The 18,436-nt window shown below is 43.5% G+C and overlaps 1 protein-coding gene across 1 annotated transcript in view; it reads left to right on the plus strand.

Annotated features, from left to right (window-relative positions):
• The window catches only part of SUCLG2 (succinate-CoA ligase GDP-forming subunit beta), a 296,898-nt gene that overhangs the window by 158,264 nt on the left and 120,198 nt on the right, over positions 1–18,436 (plus strand). Inside the window, exons 6-7 of the mRNA XM_002713297.5 lie at positions 1,584–1,673; positions 8,415–8,511. Of these exons, the coding sequence (XP_002713343.1) occupies positions 1,584–1,673; positions 8,415–8,511 (187 nt within the window). The remainder of the gene's footprint in view (positions 1–1,583; positions 1,674–8,414; positions 8,512–18,436) is intronic.

Raw genomic sequence — 18,436 nt, forward strand, 5'->3', positions numbered from 1 at the left:
TTCTTGCTTGGCCTTATCTTTACCCCTCATTTCTTTCAACCTGCCCTGAGAATTAGCCAATAGGAGAGGGATGTGATATTTCCATGCCCTTTTGGTGGCTGCTGCCTCAATTAACATTTAGATATGATCCAGAAATTCTCTCCTAGGAGACCAGGTGTGAACCTGAAGGTACCTTGAGGTTCTCTAGTACCAACATAAAATGGAATTGTCCCCAGGTCCAGATTCTGTCCGTTTGTTTCGGTCCTTGGAATCCTATTGTCCCCTGTATTGATATTAAGATTGACTTCAGTCCAAAGAGCTGGAAAGTCATGTCCAACTACTCAGCAAGTTTCTCAGAGTCTCTAAGCCTCATTTTTACATACGGTCAGTGGTACCATGTAGAATTGTGAGGATTAAATGAGGTGATATGTGTAAAGTGCTTCTTAAACTACCTCAGCTATAAGAAAAAAAAAAAGCTAAGGTCTTATAATTCTAGTTTTTCATGTGGTGTCTTAGTGTCAAGATGACTAAAGATTTGTAACAGAAACATTATTTCTTACTTTAAAATGTATTGATTTTATTTTTTTGAAATTCAAAGAGACTGAAAGAGAAACACATCTCCTGTCTGCTGTTTCACTCCCCAGTCGCCCATAAAAGCCAGGGCTGGGCCAGACTGGAGCGAGGAGCCCAGAATTCAGTCTGGGTCCCTGCCACCCACCTGCCCCCGTGGTGCACATTAGCAGGAAACTGGAATCCGGATCAGAGCAGCACTTGACCTGAGGCACCCCGTGGGAGACAAGGCATCCATAGTGACATCTTAACACCTTTGCCAAGCACTCAACTCTCTGTATTGATTTTAAAAAATCATTTTGCTTCTGTTTGAAAGGGAATTTTATTTCTTGGATCTCTTTATTTAAATAATTTACTCATATGCTGGTGATTTGATTTTAAAATATGTTTACAATGTTATGTATTTACATTAAGTACCTTGGAAGCTAAGTTCACACTTTACAGTCTGGTTTACCAATAATACCTTGCCATTTTCAAAGTTAATATTATTTAAAACAAGCCCTTCTGTTTGTTAAGAGAATGAGAGAATGCATAAAATAATGTGTCTGACCACATGCATCTTTTTTGCGAGAATGCTACTGTGTAGAGCTAGGTATTATCAATTATTATCACCATCAGTAGACTTTAAATCATAAGATAATATTTAGCCTGTGTATGACAAGCTCTAAACTTAACAACAATATTAGGCAGAAAAACCTTATTTTGGAAGCCTTCCAAGAGATGTCATAAAAATTAACTGACTAAATATTCGTCAGTGCCATCTGTACAGTAATTAAAAGTGAAACCTGGCATCAGATTGCCTTGTCAGCGTGCCACCTTGAAGAATTATATAGTTTTTGGAAGGGCTGTTTCGTAGATGGTCTGCTAATTAAAACACACCCCAGGGCAGCCATGGTGGCCCTGCTCAGAGATCTCTGGAAAGGTGCCACACTTTAATTACTCATTTGCAAATAAATACTAAGCATTTTCTTTTGAGGTTGTAAGTCTTCTCAGTGGATTATCTGTTTTTCACTCATTTGATTCCTTCTTCCTAGGAGCAAATTGACATTTTTGAAGGGATAAAGGACAGCCAGGCTCAGCGGATGGCAGAAAACCTAGGCTTCCTTGGGCCTTTGAAAAACCAGGTACAGGAGGAACGGGAAGATGAGTGTGTGTCTAACTTGTTTCAGAAAACATTAGGGCTCTTGCTTAATTGCCTGGAATATTTTTGATTACCAGGAAACAGTATTGTTTATTGCTTTATAATTTTTGTTTCCAGTTGTTTATGGTCATGAAAAGTATTTTCCTTAGTGTTCTAAAAGAAGATTTTATGACACATATGTTTATATACATATACCTACACACACACACAAACACACACATCAGTGTGTGTTGCACACCAACACGCATACTTTGTGATAGATGTATGATAAACTGTTTTGTCGGTAACGTTGACCTGGTACCTGTCTGACTCAGTCTGTCTGAGCTTCTGTTTCACCATCTGTGAAATGGGAATGATGATGCTTCCTAACTAAGAGACATATGTGTGCATTGATTTAGTGGGCTGTGAGCATGCCTGTTACTGTATTCTATAAAGTCCAGTTAGGATTTTTCTGAATAACATACATTAATTAACTGATTGCTGTTTTTTCATAGCTAATGGGCATTTCAGAGGAATACTGGTGGCATGAAAGTGAAATTTCACAGAGAACAGCTTAAAATATGCCAGATGAATAATTAAATCCCTTGGCTACAAAGGCAGAAAAATTGTCCTTAGAGCAGTTGAAGGACAGAGTCTGTCTTGGGCATCCTCACCCTGTCCTGCCTTTGGGTCCAGCTCATGGCTCCTGGTGATAAGTCCACAAAGCCACGTTTCCTTGTCCCATAGCTCCATCAGAAGAGCTTGCTGGCTACTTCTTCCTTTGATTACTCTGACATGTTAATAACTCCAGCTTGCACATGCACACCCATGGCTGTGTGTATGTGTGTACATGCGTGTGCCCTGGTCTGGGGCTCCGTGATGGTTACAGAGTATACCCTTTAATTATGCTGCATTATTTTCATAAAACAGTAGATTCTGACCTTTCTTTTTTCTTCTTTTGACTCTTACCTCTAGAAATTTAGTGACAGTAGTAGACAGTCAAAGAATGGTGAAGCCAAATAAGATTTTTAAAATGTGTGTGTTTAAATAAGGGAGAGCAGCACTTCATTTCGAAATGGGAGTAAAGATTCCCTTGGAAAGCAGAAGATTCAGGATGGTGGAAGGGGACAGGATAACCCAGGAGCAAACCTTAGGACAGGTGAGAAAGGGCCGGTCATTGTCACTTCTGAGACTGACAAAGCCACACCAAGGGAGTGATCTGTTAAAGGAAGACACTGGAGTAGTCCTGGATCCCTGCTGCAGCAGTGAGTTTCACCTCCCGAGAGTATAGCTGCTAGCCACAGCAGCCAATGCGCTGCATATTTGTTCCTGGTCTTCTTGTGTAGTAGTTTCGTTCAGAGAGAGCCACTCTGCCGTCTGGTCTGTGCGTTCCAGCTACACTGTCCTGTGTCCAGCTCCACCATGTACCTAGTAACCCTGCTCACCTCCTCCGTAGCTCTTTGAACACCTGTGTTTCTGTTACTTGCAGTCACCTTTCCTAGACCCTAATCTGCACCACAGCAGGGCCGGTGTCCGTACCACTCACTGCAGTGTCGCTGAAAGCCTGCAAAGTGCTTGGCATATATATATATATATATATATATATATATATATATATATATATATATATATATATCAGTTGCCCAAGAAACATTTGTCATATGCATGAATCAGTGAAACAACACAGCTAGAATGTCAACTTTGAAGAATTTCCTAGGGAGTCAGCAGGAGGTAGCTTTACATGGCAGAAGAATAAATCTGGAGTGGAAAAATCTGCTGATCACATGGTTTGAAAGCTCAGGAGGGGGCTCTAGAGAAGTAATAGCATTATGTACATCAAAGGACTCCCCCATATATTGTACGAGAAACCTTAGGATTATTTATAGGTCTTAATCATGTTTTCCCAGTGCCAAAAGCACTCGAGGGTTTTTGTTTTGATTTTTGTTTTCAGTTTCTTTGAGAGGGAGGGAGAGAATTCCTGACTGCTGATGCACTTCCCAAATGCCTCTAGCAGTCAGAGCTGGGCCAGGTTGAAGCTGGAAGTCAGGAATTTAGTCCAGGGGACCCATGTGAGTGGCAGGGACCCAACTACTTGGGCCATCACATACTGGTTCTCAGAGTGCATTAGCAGGCAGCTGGAATTGGAAGCAGGAAGCCAGAATTGGAACTGGAAGCCAGGCCCTCTCCTATGACATGCAGCTGTCCCAGGTGGTATCTTACTTGGTGCGCCAAACGCCTGCCCCTCAAGGTGTACATGGCTTCACGATGGGACAAATGTGGGCATGCAGGTACTCAGGGGTCATTCAGTTGCTACGTTGTCATATTTTTCACTTATCAAGGAAAGGAAAGTCAGTGGTTAATTGATTTTTCTTTGGTTTTCATTGCCTACCTGGCAAAGACTTTATGTTGTTGTTTGCTCAGCAGCTTGGAGCAGGCCCTGGTTGTGTGCTGCTCCCACTGCTAGACCAGGGAGCACAGAGGTCATGAGGAATAGCCCTTACTCTCCAGAACCTCACAGACCAGTGCAGGTCAGCCTGTTGGCTTACAGTACTGAGGGGTAGGCCCAGGGAGGCATTGCACAGGACAGAGAGAAAAGTTGATCTCAGTTGTGGGCAGGTTTGTTAGAATTTGCTCATTTGGGGACACCCCATTGGATTTGTATAGCAGACAGGGTACATGGCATGGAGCTCAGGGGTGGCTGGGCCCTGGGATTATTGATTGGGGAGTCTCTGTGATGCCTGCTCACATGGAGACCATTGAAATGATCCAGTGGGCCAGCGCACAGTGACCAGGGAAGGGAAGGCATCTCAGTGGACACCAGCCGCTTGTCTTTCATACAGAAATTATGTGTCAAGTCCCCTCTGATTCACCGTGTCTGTGAAAGTGACTTCATTTTCATACAGGATGTGCCTTGGCCATATTGGAGGGCCTTCACTCATGGGTGAACAACATAAGAAATGATTATTTTATTAAATTGTTAGTGTGTTTCCTGTGATTCATGCCCACTTCCTCTAAACCATGGTTTATTATTTGACACCACAAAAAAATAAGTAAAAGCTACCAAGTATGTGTTCCTGTCTAAAATCTGTTGTTCTACAAGGGTGTGTTGTGGTGGTGGAGGGGGAAAGACAGAAAAGCCATTTTTTTTTTTAAGATTTATTTATTTGAAGGTCAGAGTTACACAGAAGAGAGGCAGAGAGAGAGAGAGAGGTCTTTCATCTGATGGTTCACTCCCCAATTGGCTGCAACAGCTGGAGTTGCTCCAATCCGAAACCAGGAGCCAAGAGCTTCTTCTGGGTTTCCCACACGGGTGCAGGAGCCCAAGATCTTGGGCCATCTTCTACTGCTTTCCCAGGCCATAGCAGAAAGCTGGATAGGAAGTGGAACAGCCAGGTCTCGAACCAGTGCGCATATGGGATGCTGGCGCTTCAGGCAAGGGCGTTAACCCAGTGTGCCACAGCACCGGCCCCCAGAAAAGCTTTTTATGACTGAAATCTCATAAAATGACCATACTTACTCATAAGGAAAGAGATGCAAAATACATCTCTCTGTGAAGTAAAAAGATAACTCTTTTTTACATAACAGACAAGCTGAGTGGCCGTCCATCCATTGGGAGAGGCAGAGCAGTCTCTGTTCTCCTGGCTTATAAAGGGATGAAAATTAGGAAAGGCTTCCACCAAGAGCAATTGAAACAGAATCTCTCAGTAGTTAAAATGTCTGTTCCCCTTTCTGCTCAGCTCTGGGGAATTTACCCTAGAAATGTTTAGCCTCAGTGTGGTAAGTAATAACAAACAACTAGAAATAATTCAGGAGCAGATGTTGAACATTTAAGATGCCTGTGTCCCATTTTTGGGTACCTGAGTTTGATTCCGACCTCCGACGCCTGACTACAGCTTCTCGGGAGGCAGCAGTGATAGCTCAACTGATTGGTTCCTGCCACCCACATGGGAAATGCGGCTCCTCACTTTGGCTCCCAGTTCAGGGCTGCTGGGAACATCTGGGGAGTGAGCCAGTGGATGAGAACTTGGACGCCCTCTCTGTTTCTCTGCCTCTCAAATTATTTAAGGAAAAAAAAAAAAACAGAAACAGAATCCAACATTATAATTAGTTATATGAGAAATAAGTTGTGATACAACAAGAATGCAGCAAATTAAAAGAGTAAGAGTGATTTACATATGTGGCTAATGAAGCATCTACAAAGTCTGTTAAGGAAGAATTAAGATACAGAACCATGACTCACTGGGTTAATCCTCCACCTGCGGCACTGGCATCCCATATAGGCGCCAGGTTCTAGTCCCGGCTGCTCCTCTTCCAGTCCAGCTCTCTGCTGTGGCCCGGGAAGGCAGTGGAGGATGGCCCAAGTGCTTGGGCGCCTGCGCCCGTGTGGGAGACCAGGAGGAGGCACTTGGCTCCTGGCTTTGGATCGGCTTAGTTCCAGCTGTGGCGGCCATTTGGGGAGTGAACCAGGGGTGGGGAAAGACCTTTTCTCTCTCTCTCTCACTGTCTGTAACTCTACCAGTCAAATAAATAAATAAAATCTTTTTTTTAAAAAAAAGATACAGAACCAAGTTTTTTTTTTTTTTTTTTTTTTTTTTTTTTTTTTTTTTTTGAGAAAGGATAGAGGATATGCAGACTTGCGTGTGTATAAAATATGTCTTAGGTGAAGGCCAAATTGCCAAGGTACTTGCTGCAGGGGGGCTTGTGGAGCTGTGTGGCTGAGGGTTACCACTGGAGGAAACCCTTGAATACTTTGGGAATTTTGTACCTATACAAGTAGTATGTAGCCATAAACATGACTAGATGCCTGGTCTTACTACTGTGTTTTACTTATTTCATTGGCAGAGAGAGAGAGAGAGGAACTCAATCTATGCCTGCCAGGTGACTATCAAGGACTCAGCTTCTTGATCCAGCACCTGTTATATTAGCAGGAAGCTGGAACTGGGAGCTGAGCCGGAACTTGATCCCCGGCACTGCCCTGTGGGATGTGTACATCCTCTGCCTTGACTTGACTGCTTGGTCAGTCTCCTACCCTGTCTAGTCATATTCATTATGGACATTTGTTTACATCCATACATTGGGTTTCAAGTTAGGATTTAAGTGAATTTATAGATAGATATCATATTCATTAAGATAGCATAGAATACATCTAGAGGAGACCTTCCATTTAAACCTGGAACCACGTCCTGTGTTTATGCCAGTGGAGATTTATTTGGGGGAATTTGTTACATAGTAGCTACAGGACTGAGAAATTTAAGAGTACACAGGGAAGCCACCTGCAGCTAAACAGTACTAGCAAATTGCTCCTGCACGTGGGCTCTAGGCACAGGAGAGAAGGCCATGGTGCTACTGGCCCTTGGACACAGAAGCTGGAACTCTGGTGGGCATCTCTTATTGTAGCTGGCACCATAGGAGGAGCCGCTGGCCCAGGCAGCAGGAGAGGAGTGGAAGCACCCTGGCTTTTCCCTTGCTCCCACCTCTTGTCTCCCACCACTGCTTCCCATTGGCTGAACTGCTCTGGAAGCCAGCTGGCCAGCGACTTTGATGGATCAACTCCCCAGACCCAAAGCACAGAGGTGGGAAAGGGCCAAAAACTAAAGCTCTGATGGTTGAAAAGCAAGTCTGGGAAACAAGAGTGGTGCTGAAGCCCAGTGCTCAGCCAACCACCATGGTCTCTGCTGGGGCAGATGTGAGCTTTCAGGTCGCACCAGGGCTCCTGTTGGCCTCCCAGACCCCAGCCTGCACGTGAATTAGAAGCCGGCTGAGAACAGTGAAGTCAAGGGAGTAACGCTGGGCACACCTCGGGTACTCTTGTCCGTTGTGTGTGCCTTTTTTTTTTTTTTTATTTTTTTTTTATTTTTTTATTTTTTGACAGGCAGAGAGAGAGACAGAGAGAAAGGTATTCCTTTTCCGTTGGTTCACCCTCCAATGGCCGCCGCGGCTGGCGTGCTGCGGCCGGCGCACTGCGCTGATCCGATGGCAGAAGCCAGGTACTTCTGGTCTCCCATGGGGTGCAGGGCCCAAGCACCTGGGCCATCCTCCACTGCACTCCCTGGCCACAGCAGAGAGCTGGCCTGGAAGAAGGGCAACCGGGACAGAATCCAGCGCCCCGACCGGGACTAGAACCCGGTGTGCCGGCGCCGCTAGTCGGAGGATTAGCCTAGTGAGCCGCGGCGCCGGCCCGTTGTGTGCTTTTATGACAATCTGCCTTCAGTTTGAACTGTGCTTCAACTCTGCTGCTTAAGACCTTCATCTTCCTGTCTTGCAATAATTTCCATTTAGACACTTGGTAATTGTTTCTCAGATTATAGGCTTGGATTGTTGAATATAATAACTGTTTTACCCCAGCATAATAAGGAAAACCTAGTCATTATAAACTCTCAAAATCATGTTTACCTTTTACTTAAATTGAGCTTGTTTGTATTAATGATTGTAGCTTACATTGCAGGATAACTCGGCTAATAGGGACATGATAATTTACAAAAAGATTAGCAACGTTTTAAGGCTCTGCCGAAAATACTTTGTTTTTTTTGATAATGGTCTCTACTGGTGTCTGGAGAAAATTTGAGTGATTCCTTCTAATGAATAACAGTAGAAATTAAAATAATTATGCTTTTCTGTTTTTCCCTTCAGAAAACCTAACTGAAATTATAGATGTAACTTGCTATTTTTAAGGTTTCATTAATTCAGGAAAATAAATTTTCTGTTACTGCTTTAGTGTAATTCTATTTCACTCGATCACATTTAGGCTGCAGATCAAATTAAGAAGCTGTATAATCTCTTCCTGAAAATTGATGCTACTCAGGTGGAAGTGAATCCCTTCGGTGAAACTCCAGAAGGACAAGGTAAGAAAAGAAAATTGAGAAAACAAATGAGTATATCATAATTATTTATGCAAACTATAAAATGAATTGCACAGAAGACTGCAGCAGTAGCTTTGCATTAATTTCTTTCAGTAAGTTAGTTAGAGCCGTAGTTTCAAATGCTCCCATGACACGGTTGAACATTTCAGCTCTTGGGTTTGTTTGCAACCAAATATCAGGCCTCAGAGGAAGCTGCTTCTTGTTTTTCTTAAAAAGTGTCCATTGCCCTCACTGCAGCACACCAGCCACGCGTACATTCACGCATGCACAAACCCGTTTTGGGGCCTCTTGTTGCTGTCGTTAATCTAAGGATTTGCATGGGGATGGAAACGATTGAGTTTGTGGGTTATCCATGCGCCTGCTTTTGTGCAGCTAGTTTGGCCCTGTGTCCTGTGCTGGATTTACACCTTCCTAGTGAGGTCCTTATTACCGCACAGTGGAGCGATTTCTGCTTCCAGTAGGAGGAGGTGGCTTTTTTGTGGCGAAAGGTTTTCCTATCAGTTACTTACAAATAACTGTTTCATATCTCATTATCTACCACCATTGGACTACTATGTCTTGCATATAGTGAGTGTTCAATATGATCTTATTAATTTGGTAGCATACACTATGAATGTGTGTGTGAGGGGGGTGGGTGGCTGCTGGGAGTGGGATAGCAGGTAGGTAGGATAGTGGTACCAGAATGAAAGTTCCTTGAACTTTGTCTTTTCCAGTACCTTTCCTCTCAGTATCCCCTGATAGGGTTTCCCACTGCAGTGATAAATGGGTAAATTCCTATGTGCAGTTACATCAAGATGTGGAGCAAGGTGGACACACGGTATTTCTCCTTAGCAGAGATTCTGCAGTCTGACTTGGAAAAACTAAAATACCGTGTCATTAGAATCTTACAGGCTTGGCTATAAATTCTGGACCTGTCCTGCTCTGGGGACAGATCTGAGCTAGTTGCTTAGTCTTTCTAAGCCTCAAGTCTTTGTTTGTTAATCCATGTCTAACAAGATGGATGTGAAAATGAGGTGAGCCGATGTATATGGAAACATTAAGCATTAAACGCAGAATAGGTCATTCTCTAGGTGGATCTCAGATTAGAACAAGCAAAGAGTTCTTGTTTAAGAAGCCATTGAAAAGAATTTATTTCAGGCTGGCATTGTGCTGCAGGGGGTTAAGACACCGCCTGCAGCATCAGCTTCTGGTATCCAGGCGCAGTTTGAGCCCCAGCTGCTCTGCTTCTGATTTTCAGCTCCCTTCTAATGTGCCTGAGAAAACAGTAGAAAGATGGGCCAAGTACTTGGGTCCTTGCCACCTACATGGAAGGCTCAGATGCGGTTCTGGGCTCCCGGGATTGGCCTGGCCTAGCCCTGCCCCAGCTGGGGAGTGAACCAACACATGGAAGATTTCTGTTTTTCCCTCCTCACCTGTCTCTGTCATTCTGCCTTTCAAATAAATAAATAAGTGTTTAAAACTAAACTTGTTAAAAACAGAACATATTTCCTGATTTATACAGAAGAGCATCAGATAAATCTGTGCCATGTCATTTGCATGCAAATGACCTTTATTCATAGCTACTTTGAATAATTTCTGTGACTCATCAGGATTTCATAAAGAAAAGCTGGGAAGGGGAAGAAACTGTTTCTTGAACTTCCATGTCGGGCTCTGTGATGAACTTTTTTTTTTTTTTTCTTGACAGGCAGAGTGGACAGTGAGAGAGAGAGACAGACAGAGAGAAAGGTCTTCCTTTGCCGTTGGTTCACCCTCCAATGGCTGCCACGGCTGCGTGCGCTGCAGCCAGCGCACCACGCTGATCCGATGGCAGGAGCCAGGTGCTTCTCCTGGTCTCCCATGGGGTGCAGGGCCCAAGGACTTGGGCCATCCCCCACTGCACACCCTGGCCACAGCAGAGAGCTGGCCTGGAAGAGGGGCAACCGGGACAGAATCCGGCGCCCCGACCGGGACTAGAACCCAGTGCGCCGGTGCCGCAAGGCGGAGGATTAGCCTAGTGAGCTGTGGCGCCAGCCTGTGATGAACTTTTACGTGCATTCTTTTTGGTCTTTGCCATAACCCTGCAAAGTTAGGAGTTGTTATCCCCATTTTACAGAGGATTAAAAATTAGTGTGACTCCCTCCCTGGGCAGCTAGTTTCATGGGTTGAGATTCGAACCCTGGTCTCTCATGAGTCTCCTGGGCATGTTGGTTCTGATACACCACACTCACTTCCAGTGCCCTGCCTTCTTTTTTCCTTTTTCTCCTTTTCAAGTGTTATTTTGCTTTCACCACGGTGACCTAGAAGTAGTCTTCAGTTTGAGAATACTAGTCAAAATGCACGCTGCATTGAGTGGCTGATAATTAAATCAAGGAATGTAGGAGAAGAGGCTCAGTATCCAAGTTCTTAAAGGTCAGATGTTGGTTTTCAAACTAGTGTGCACAAGTAGCCTGATTGTTTCATATTCAGAAAGATGGAGATTCAGCTGTGGAGTAGGAGAAGTCAGTCTGAAGTACTATTTTTATTCAGCCTTTTGGGAAGTAATCAGTCACAAGCTGGGGTCTGGCAGCAGGGAACAGGGGTACAGGAGCTCTGCCTAGAGGGTGTTTGTAAAACCTCATGAAGTCTGAGGTTGTGTTTTCATTCTTAAGAGGAAGGAAAATTCTTGCAGTTTTTTTTTGAATAATTATAAAGCAGTTCATTAAAATGTAAGTCCTATGTGATATTTTTAAGAACAGAATTATCTTTAGCTATTAATTTGTTCATTGTACCATAAAAGTTCAGCTATTGAATTATATTCACAATTAAATGAGTATGTTGGTTTATAACTCTAATGAGCAGTAGTCAAATTAAACCCAATTAGGAAATGGTGATTAATGACCAAATGTACAAATTGGTCTTCATCATGTCACAATCCCCTATAGCAATCCTTTATTTAGGAGTTGTAAAAGCAGTCATTTATGTCTTGGCAATATTGATTATCTTAATATATATAATCTGAGTATTTAAGCTATATCCATTTATATCATTAATGACAGAAGATCTCACGTGTGAACTTTCACATTGAAACTTCAATAATAATTCTCGTATTTTTTATGTTTAGGGAACTCAGCATCACAACAAATATTTTTACTTTAAACCGGTTTATTACACCTTTTCTTTGTAGGAGAATTTCTTCAGTGTTCTGTTGTTAAATGAGGAACATTTAAAAAAAAAATCCAAGTTATTGCTAATACAGGTATATTTAAAAATATTCATGTATATTAAAATTAAAAGATGTTTATTTTGGTGCAGAAAACTGAAATCCATACATGTGAGAGATCTTCAGAAATTTTTTTTAGTAAGCTTTATTGTTTATTTAAAGGCAGAGTTAGAGAGAGAGAGACAGACAGACGACAGAGATGTTCCATCTACTGGTTCACTTCCCAGATGGCTGCAGTGGCCAGGGAGGAGCCAGGCTGAGGTCAGGAGCTTCATCCAGGTCTCCCACATGGATGCAGGGGGCCAAGTACTTGGATCATTTTCCACTGCTCTCCCAGGCCATTATCAGGGAGCGGACCAGAAGTGGAACAGCCAGGATATAAACCTGTGCCCGTATGGTGTCTTTTAATCTTATTTTCTATGAACTTTATGAAGCACCGTCCAAATTTTTTTTTTTTATTTGACAGATAGAGTTAGTGAGAGAGAGAGACAGAGAGAAAGGTCTTCCTTCTGTTGGTTCACCCCGCAAATGCCCGCTGTGGCCAGAGCTACGCCGATCCAAAGCCAGGAGCCAGGGAAGCACCGTCCAAATTTGTACTACTGGCAATGTCAGTTGAAGAAGAGCAATAGCTTTGTGAATATCTAAGCTGCTAAATATGCCTGGAATATTACTTTTTTAATAAATTATATAAGGATTTCTTTTTATTTGAAAGGCAGAGTTATAGAGAAGCAGAGAGAGACAGAGAGAGAAAGAGAGGTCTCTATCCGCTGGTTCACTCCCCATATGGCCATATGGCTGGAGCTGGGCCAGTCCAAAGCTAGGAACCAGAAGCTTCCTCTGGGTCTCCCACGTGAGTATAGGGGTCTAAGGACTAGGGCCATCTTCTCCTGCTTTCCCAGGCCATAGCAGTGAACTGGATCGGCAGTGGAGCAGCCGGGGCTCAAACTGGCGCTCATATGGGATGCCAGCACTGCAGGCAACAGCTTTACCTGCTACACCACAGTGTTGTCCCCCTGGAGTATTCTTCACGTGAAGAAAGAATTGAAGTCTTGGAACTAGTTTTCCATGTGATGAACAACCTGATTCAAGGAGTCTAATTTGCCCCTTCTGACTGTGATGTAGTTTAGTGACTCTTACCCAGGCTCCTGAGGGTTACTAGTGAGAGAAGCCTATGTCAGCTTAGTTTTTGTTAGAAAGTCTCTGAGGATGAGAGAATCTAATTTTGCTCGTGTAACTGGGCCATGTACAGTGTGTACTGAGAGGGAGCATTTGCTGTATGGTGGAGACCACTTAAGACATCCGTATCCCATGTTGCGGTGCCCGTATGTGAGTGCTAGCTCTGCTGCTAATTCCAGCTTCCTGTTAATGCCTCCTGAGAGGCAGCAGTGACTGCTCAGGTGATTGGGTTCCTGCCACCCAGGTGGAAGACCTGAGTGGAGTTCCTGGCTCTTGCCTTTGGCCCAGCCCAACTGGGGCCGTTGAGGGCATTTGGGAGTGAACCAGTGGATGAAAGATCACTTTTTTTCCTGCGAGTCTATGTAGAGTAGAGCTCTTTCTAGCTTTCAGATTTTGAAAATCGAGAATAAATAAAGGAAGTGTGGATTTGCTTTAGACCTGGAGAGAATCAGGATTCTCTACTGTGAATTAGCGCCTTCCTCAGCCAGGCTTTCTGTAGCTGGCAGCAAAGGTGGCTGTTTGTCCTCCTTCCAGCAAGGGAAACTGAGTCAAAATGGGTCTACCAGAATGACTCAGTCTCTCTTGAAACAAAAATCAACTGTTGCTTAAATAATCAGAGAACTTAACTGTTGTTTTCTTGATTGTCTGCAGTTCTAAATTAATTCATTAAACCTTTGGCCAAGTAAGAAGCACTGTTTTATCATTAGTTATTTGTTGATCTATCTCCCTACCACACATCTGTTGGTTTTGGGAGACACTGTAACATTTTTATGTCACATTTTGTATCCTCTCACCTTTAGTCAGCTCTGCATGTACACAGACCCCTTTTTATGTTTGAAGCAAGAGGTTCTAGATGAGAAAAACAGGCATTCCTCCCTCCCCTGAGACATTTGGCAATCTCTAGGGGTATTGTTGATTGTCAGTAGAGACCAGGAATGCTGACTGTCTTACTATGTGCAGCATAGACAACACAGAATGCTCTCAGCTCACCCCACGTGTCCGGAGCCCAAAGACTAAAAATTCCTCATGTCGGGTAACTTTAGCAGTTGGAGCCCGAGTCCATTCGCAGAGCTAAAGGCCAAGTGACTCAGTTTGAAGCAGAGACTGTCTGACCAAGATTCTTTGAGAATTATGTCTGGCTGATCCCAAGTTAAATGACACTTAAAGTGCCTTTCTTTCTTCAGATTGATTTCCCTAAATTGCCACACTGGCAAGTGCCCAGTGCTGGTGGGTGTTGCTCTGTTTCTCTCTTTATACACGAGACTTTATCTTCAAGAACGTTTTCAGTTCTCTACCTCCATCCCCCCATCTGCCCCCTGTCTGTTTTTTCACAGCAACTAAAGAAAAGTTCTAAAATGCGTACAACTCCTGGAACATCAATATTTAATGGAAAGCGGACTAATTTTCAAGCATCAGCATTTTAAAGGCCATCTTGGCAAGGCATGTTTCAATAGTGCATTATGGTTATTTATCACCAATCAAATGCACTTTGTTGCTTGAAGACAGATTATTTTTCAAACTAATTATGACAGTCTTATTTCCTGCTATTTTTATGTTTCCTTTATGTGTAAGTCTCCCCTTCTGAAATGCACTTTCCTTTTGTTTAATTCTGTGGCACATTCTTCGTTTAAAACTTGGGGTCAGAGGCCTGCAACTGCCAGTCATGTCCTCCATCGAGGCTGTTGAATTAGCAGCCTCCAGAATCTCCCACCACTAAACAAAACAGCACAAACACCCTGTGAGTATAAGTACCACAGCTCGCTTTGATATTTGTTCAGAAGGAAAATTCATTTGTATAATCTATCAAGCATGTAACAATGTGCTTTTGATGGTGAAAATTGTTTTATAAATATTAATAGGTATGTGTTTTTTTCCACCAACGTTCTACATGGAATGGCCTTTGTTCAAGATGAATTTTCTATGGAATTGAAGTTTCATTAATGTGACATTGAAAATCTGAATGTCTGAGCCAAGCGCAGTACCTCCAAAAATACATTTTTCTGTAGTTTGTTGTTTTTTAAAATGGGAATGGTAAGGTTTGAGCAGCCAAGTGTATTTTATTGCCCTGCTGTTGACATCACCATCAACCTCTTTTTAGCACATTGGCTCTAGCAGTGCATTCGGAAGGATCTTATGGGGTTAAATAAAGCATATAAGAGCCAAACAGTATTCTAGGATTAATCTACTGTTGTTTAGCTGCAGGTTTTTGTTTGGTTTGTTATTTATTTATTTATTTTTTTAATTTTCATGCTAGTAGAATGCACCTTTCCTATGTTTCTTCCTTGGTTTGAAAAGATGTGATGATACCTGTAAGGACACAAATGTGGTAAGAATGGTAACTTGATAGGGATTGGCAGACTTTTCCTCTAAATGGCCAGTTAGTAAATATTATGGGATATGCAGGCATCACAGTCTGCTCTAAGTACTCACCTCTGCTGTTGCCTTGGGAAATAGTCACTGACAATATGTGAGTGAAGCGACATGACTTTACCTGAGCAAAGCTGCGTTTACACAACCAGGTGTGGGCGGGTTTGGGACTGTAGGTCTCACACTTGGCTTTGAGCATCAGCCTACCAGTCTTCAGCTGCTCTGCCTATGCAAAGGTGTGATGTGACTTGAGCGTCACCAGATACCTCTCTTTTACCCTCTTCCCTCAGCCAGAAATCTCCTCTGTCATTCATGATGCCTAAAAATGCCAGCCATTAAAATCCTTCCTTTGGGAAAATTCTTAAGGACTGTGAAGGCGGCTTTTTACTGAAAATCACAGGTTACTGGTACTTTTGTAACCTCCAGGAAGACAGTTGTTTAGATGTACTCCAGATACAAGTCTAGGATTTTAAGGATAAGGGACAAAGTACAGGTAATTTTTTGTGACGGTAAGAAAGGAGAGTTGTATAACCTGAGCTGCAGTAACGGGAAACTCTGTCACAAGAGCACGGTACGTGAGGAGGATGGTGGTGATGATAATACTGCTCACGAATGCCTGCTGTCCTAGACTGAGTGCTTTGCATGTTGTCCCTCTTTCCAGCAATACCAGGTAGTAGACAGTACTCTGATCTTCATTTCGTAGACAATGCCGCTGGGCTTAAGAGAGATGATGTGCCCACGCCTAGCTGGCTAGGAAGTGCCCGCATTGTATTCTCTACCCAGTTGTTCCTGATGCCAGAATCTGCCTGAGTGACGGAGTTCAAAGCAAAGCATACGGCCCAGTATTTGGGAGAAAAGGAGAGACAGAGATCTTCCATCTGCTGGCTCACTCCCCAAGTGGCTGCAGCCAGAGCTCCAGCCAGCTGCTCATGTGGGATGCTGGCATCACAGGTGGCAGCTTAACTCACTGTACCATGATGCCAGCCCCAGGACACACGCCGTTTTATCCCATGGTCACCATCTTCAGCCTCTGTGGTCCCCAAACTGTGCACTCATTTCTGTATGTGGCATGTCTGTCATATCACAGGAAAACCTCTTTTGAAAATCTGGCTTTACAGGCATTTACTTGGGACTGCCTTCCGAACTTTGCATATATATGCATTAATTATGATCGCTCTCAAAAGCTTGTAACCATACTCTTTGTAAGGGGCAAAGATCAGGTTGGAACTATTTTGATTTACTGGTTTATTGATCTTGACCAAAGATTTTTTTATTTGAAACTCTTCATTTAGGAAGTCAATTTGATAGCCTTTGCCCATTCATCTTGAAGGTGTCAGTTGCAAGTTGTCTTGCCAGTGAATAATGTAGGAGCTAAAATTACTAATAAATTAATTAGAATGTATTTATAAGTCCATTGGAAAGCCAAGAATACAGTTGCTTTTTCATTGATTATTATGCTGGTCGTTAACTACTGGGAAAGTGCCCTAGCATGAAACAGAGAACATTGGCCAATTCCTTAAGTAGTTGTAGGATTCCATCATTAAGATTTCAGAACTTTGGAAAGTAATTACTCATTTACTCCATATATTCACAGTGTGTGGGCAAAGTGGTTGGATATTTTGTGGCAGGACTAAGGACTCAGGCAGACATTAACTTCCCTGCAAGATTCCCTCTTGTCAGTCAGTGCTACTTTAGGTAATGTGTGGTCTTGATTTGCATTTATGTCAAGTGTTCGGAGATGTGAATATACCAGTTCTACACAGATATGCATCAGAGTGCTTTAAAGTTATTGTAGGTTGACTCTTGGGAAAAACCTGCACCTAGCATCTGCAACCCTAGGGTGCTGTAACGTCAAATGTTTTCTTTTCATAGGAAGCAAGTGAATTTTGCCGACCGTGCACTTGATTTTCAGCTAGATATACACAGCTGGCCGTGCCTCTTTTTAAAATTTTTTTTTTTTTTTTTTTTTTTTTTTTTTTTTTTTTTTTTTTTTTTTTTGGACAGGCAGAGTGGACAGTGAGAGAGAGAGAGACAGAGAGAAAGGTCTTCCTTTGCCGTTGGTTCACCCTCCAATGGCCGCCGCGGCCAGCGCGCTGCGGCCGGCGCACCGCGCTGATCCGATGGCAGGAGCCAGGAGCCAGGTGCTTTTCCTGGTCTCCCATGGGGTGCAGGGCCCAAGCACCTGGGCCATCCTCCACTGCACTCCCGGGCCACAGCAGAGGGCTGGCCTGGAAGAGGGGCAACCGGGACAGAATCCGGTGCCCCGACCGGGACTAGAACCCGGTGTGCCGGCGCCGCTAGGCGGAGGATTAGCCTAGTGAGCCGCGGCGCCGGCCTTAAAATTTTTTTTCTTAATGATTTTTATATTTATTTGAAAGGCATAGTTACAGAGACGGGGGGATGGGGAAAGAGAGAGAAAGAGAGAGAGAAAAGAGAGATCTTCATCCACTGATCCAATTCCTAAGTGGCTCTGACAGCTGGAGCTGTGACAGGGGCCTAAGCACTTGGCCCATTCTCTGCTGTTTTGCTGGGCACATTACTAAGAAAATGGATCAGGGCAGCCAGAACAGGAACCAAAGCTTTGTGGGGTGTGGCGTAATAGGCAGTGGCTTTACACATTGGGCCATAGCACCAGCTGCTGGCTGTGCCTCTTTCAAGAGTTAGTTGCTGGTCAGCAATACAGGAGGAGAGTGGGCAGTAACTATAAATTCTTGATCCATGCTTCCTTCCTGTCAGTGTCCAAAATTAAGTTAAAGGACGATGTGATGAACGGGTGTCATACACAATGAATTTCTGCTCTAGAGGAGAGATATAAAAGGGTTTGGAAAACAGGTATCTGGCAGGCCAGCCTCCTCACTGCGATCTCTCTCCGATTGTACATGTAGATGATATCTTGTAAACCGAGGGAAGTGCTTTGTGGGCTGTCTCTGTTACAGAATGGATTTTGCAGTGCCCAGGACACTTGGTGGATAAAGATGGATTTCTACTGTTGACACCACAGGGTGGAGACAGCAGTGCTGAGAATGCCTGGCATCCTCACATTGTGTCTGACGCATCTTGATCGCACAGTGTTTTGTTACTGGAATCAGAAGTGTCCTAAGGTGGTTCTGCACAAATCAAGGGTGTAACCCTTGTTTTAGCAGACCTCAGTGTGGTAGGAGTTGTTACTCATGGTTTTTTCAAATA

The sequence above is a fragment of the Oryctolagus cuniculus genome, chromosome 10 (assembly GCF_964237555.1).
Source record: "Oryctolagus cuniculus chromosome 10, mOryCun1.1, whole genome shotgun sequence".
In the NCBI taxonomy this organism is placed as follows: domain Eukaryota; kingdom Metazoa; phylum Chordata; class Mammalia; order Lagomorpha; family Leporidae; genus Oryctolagus; species Oryctolagus cuniculus.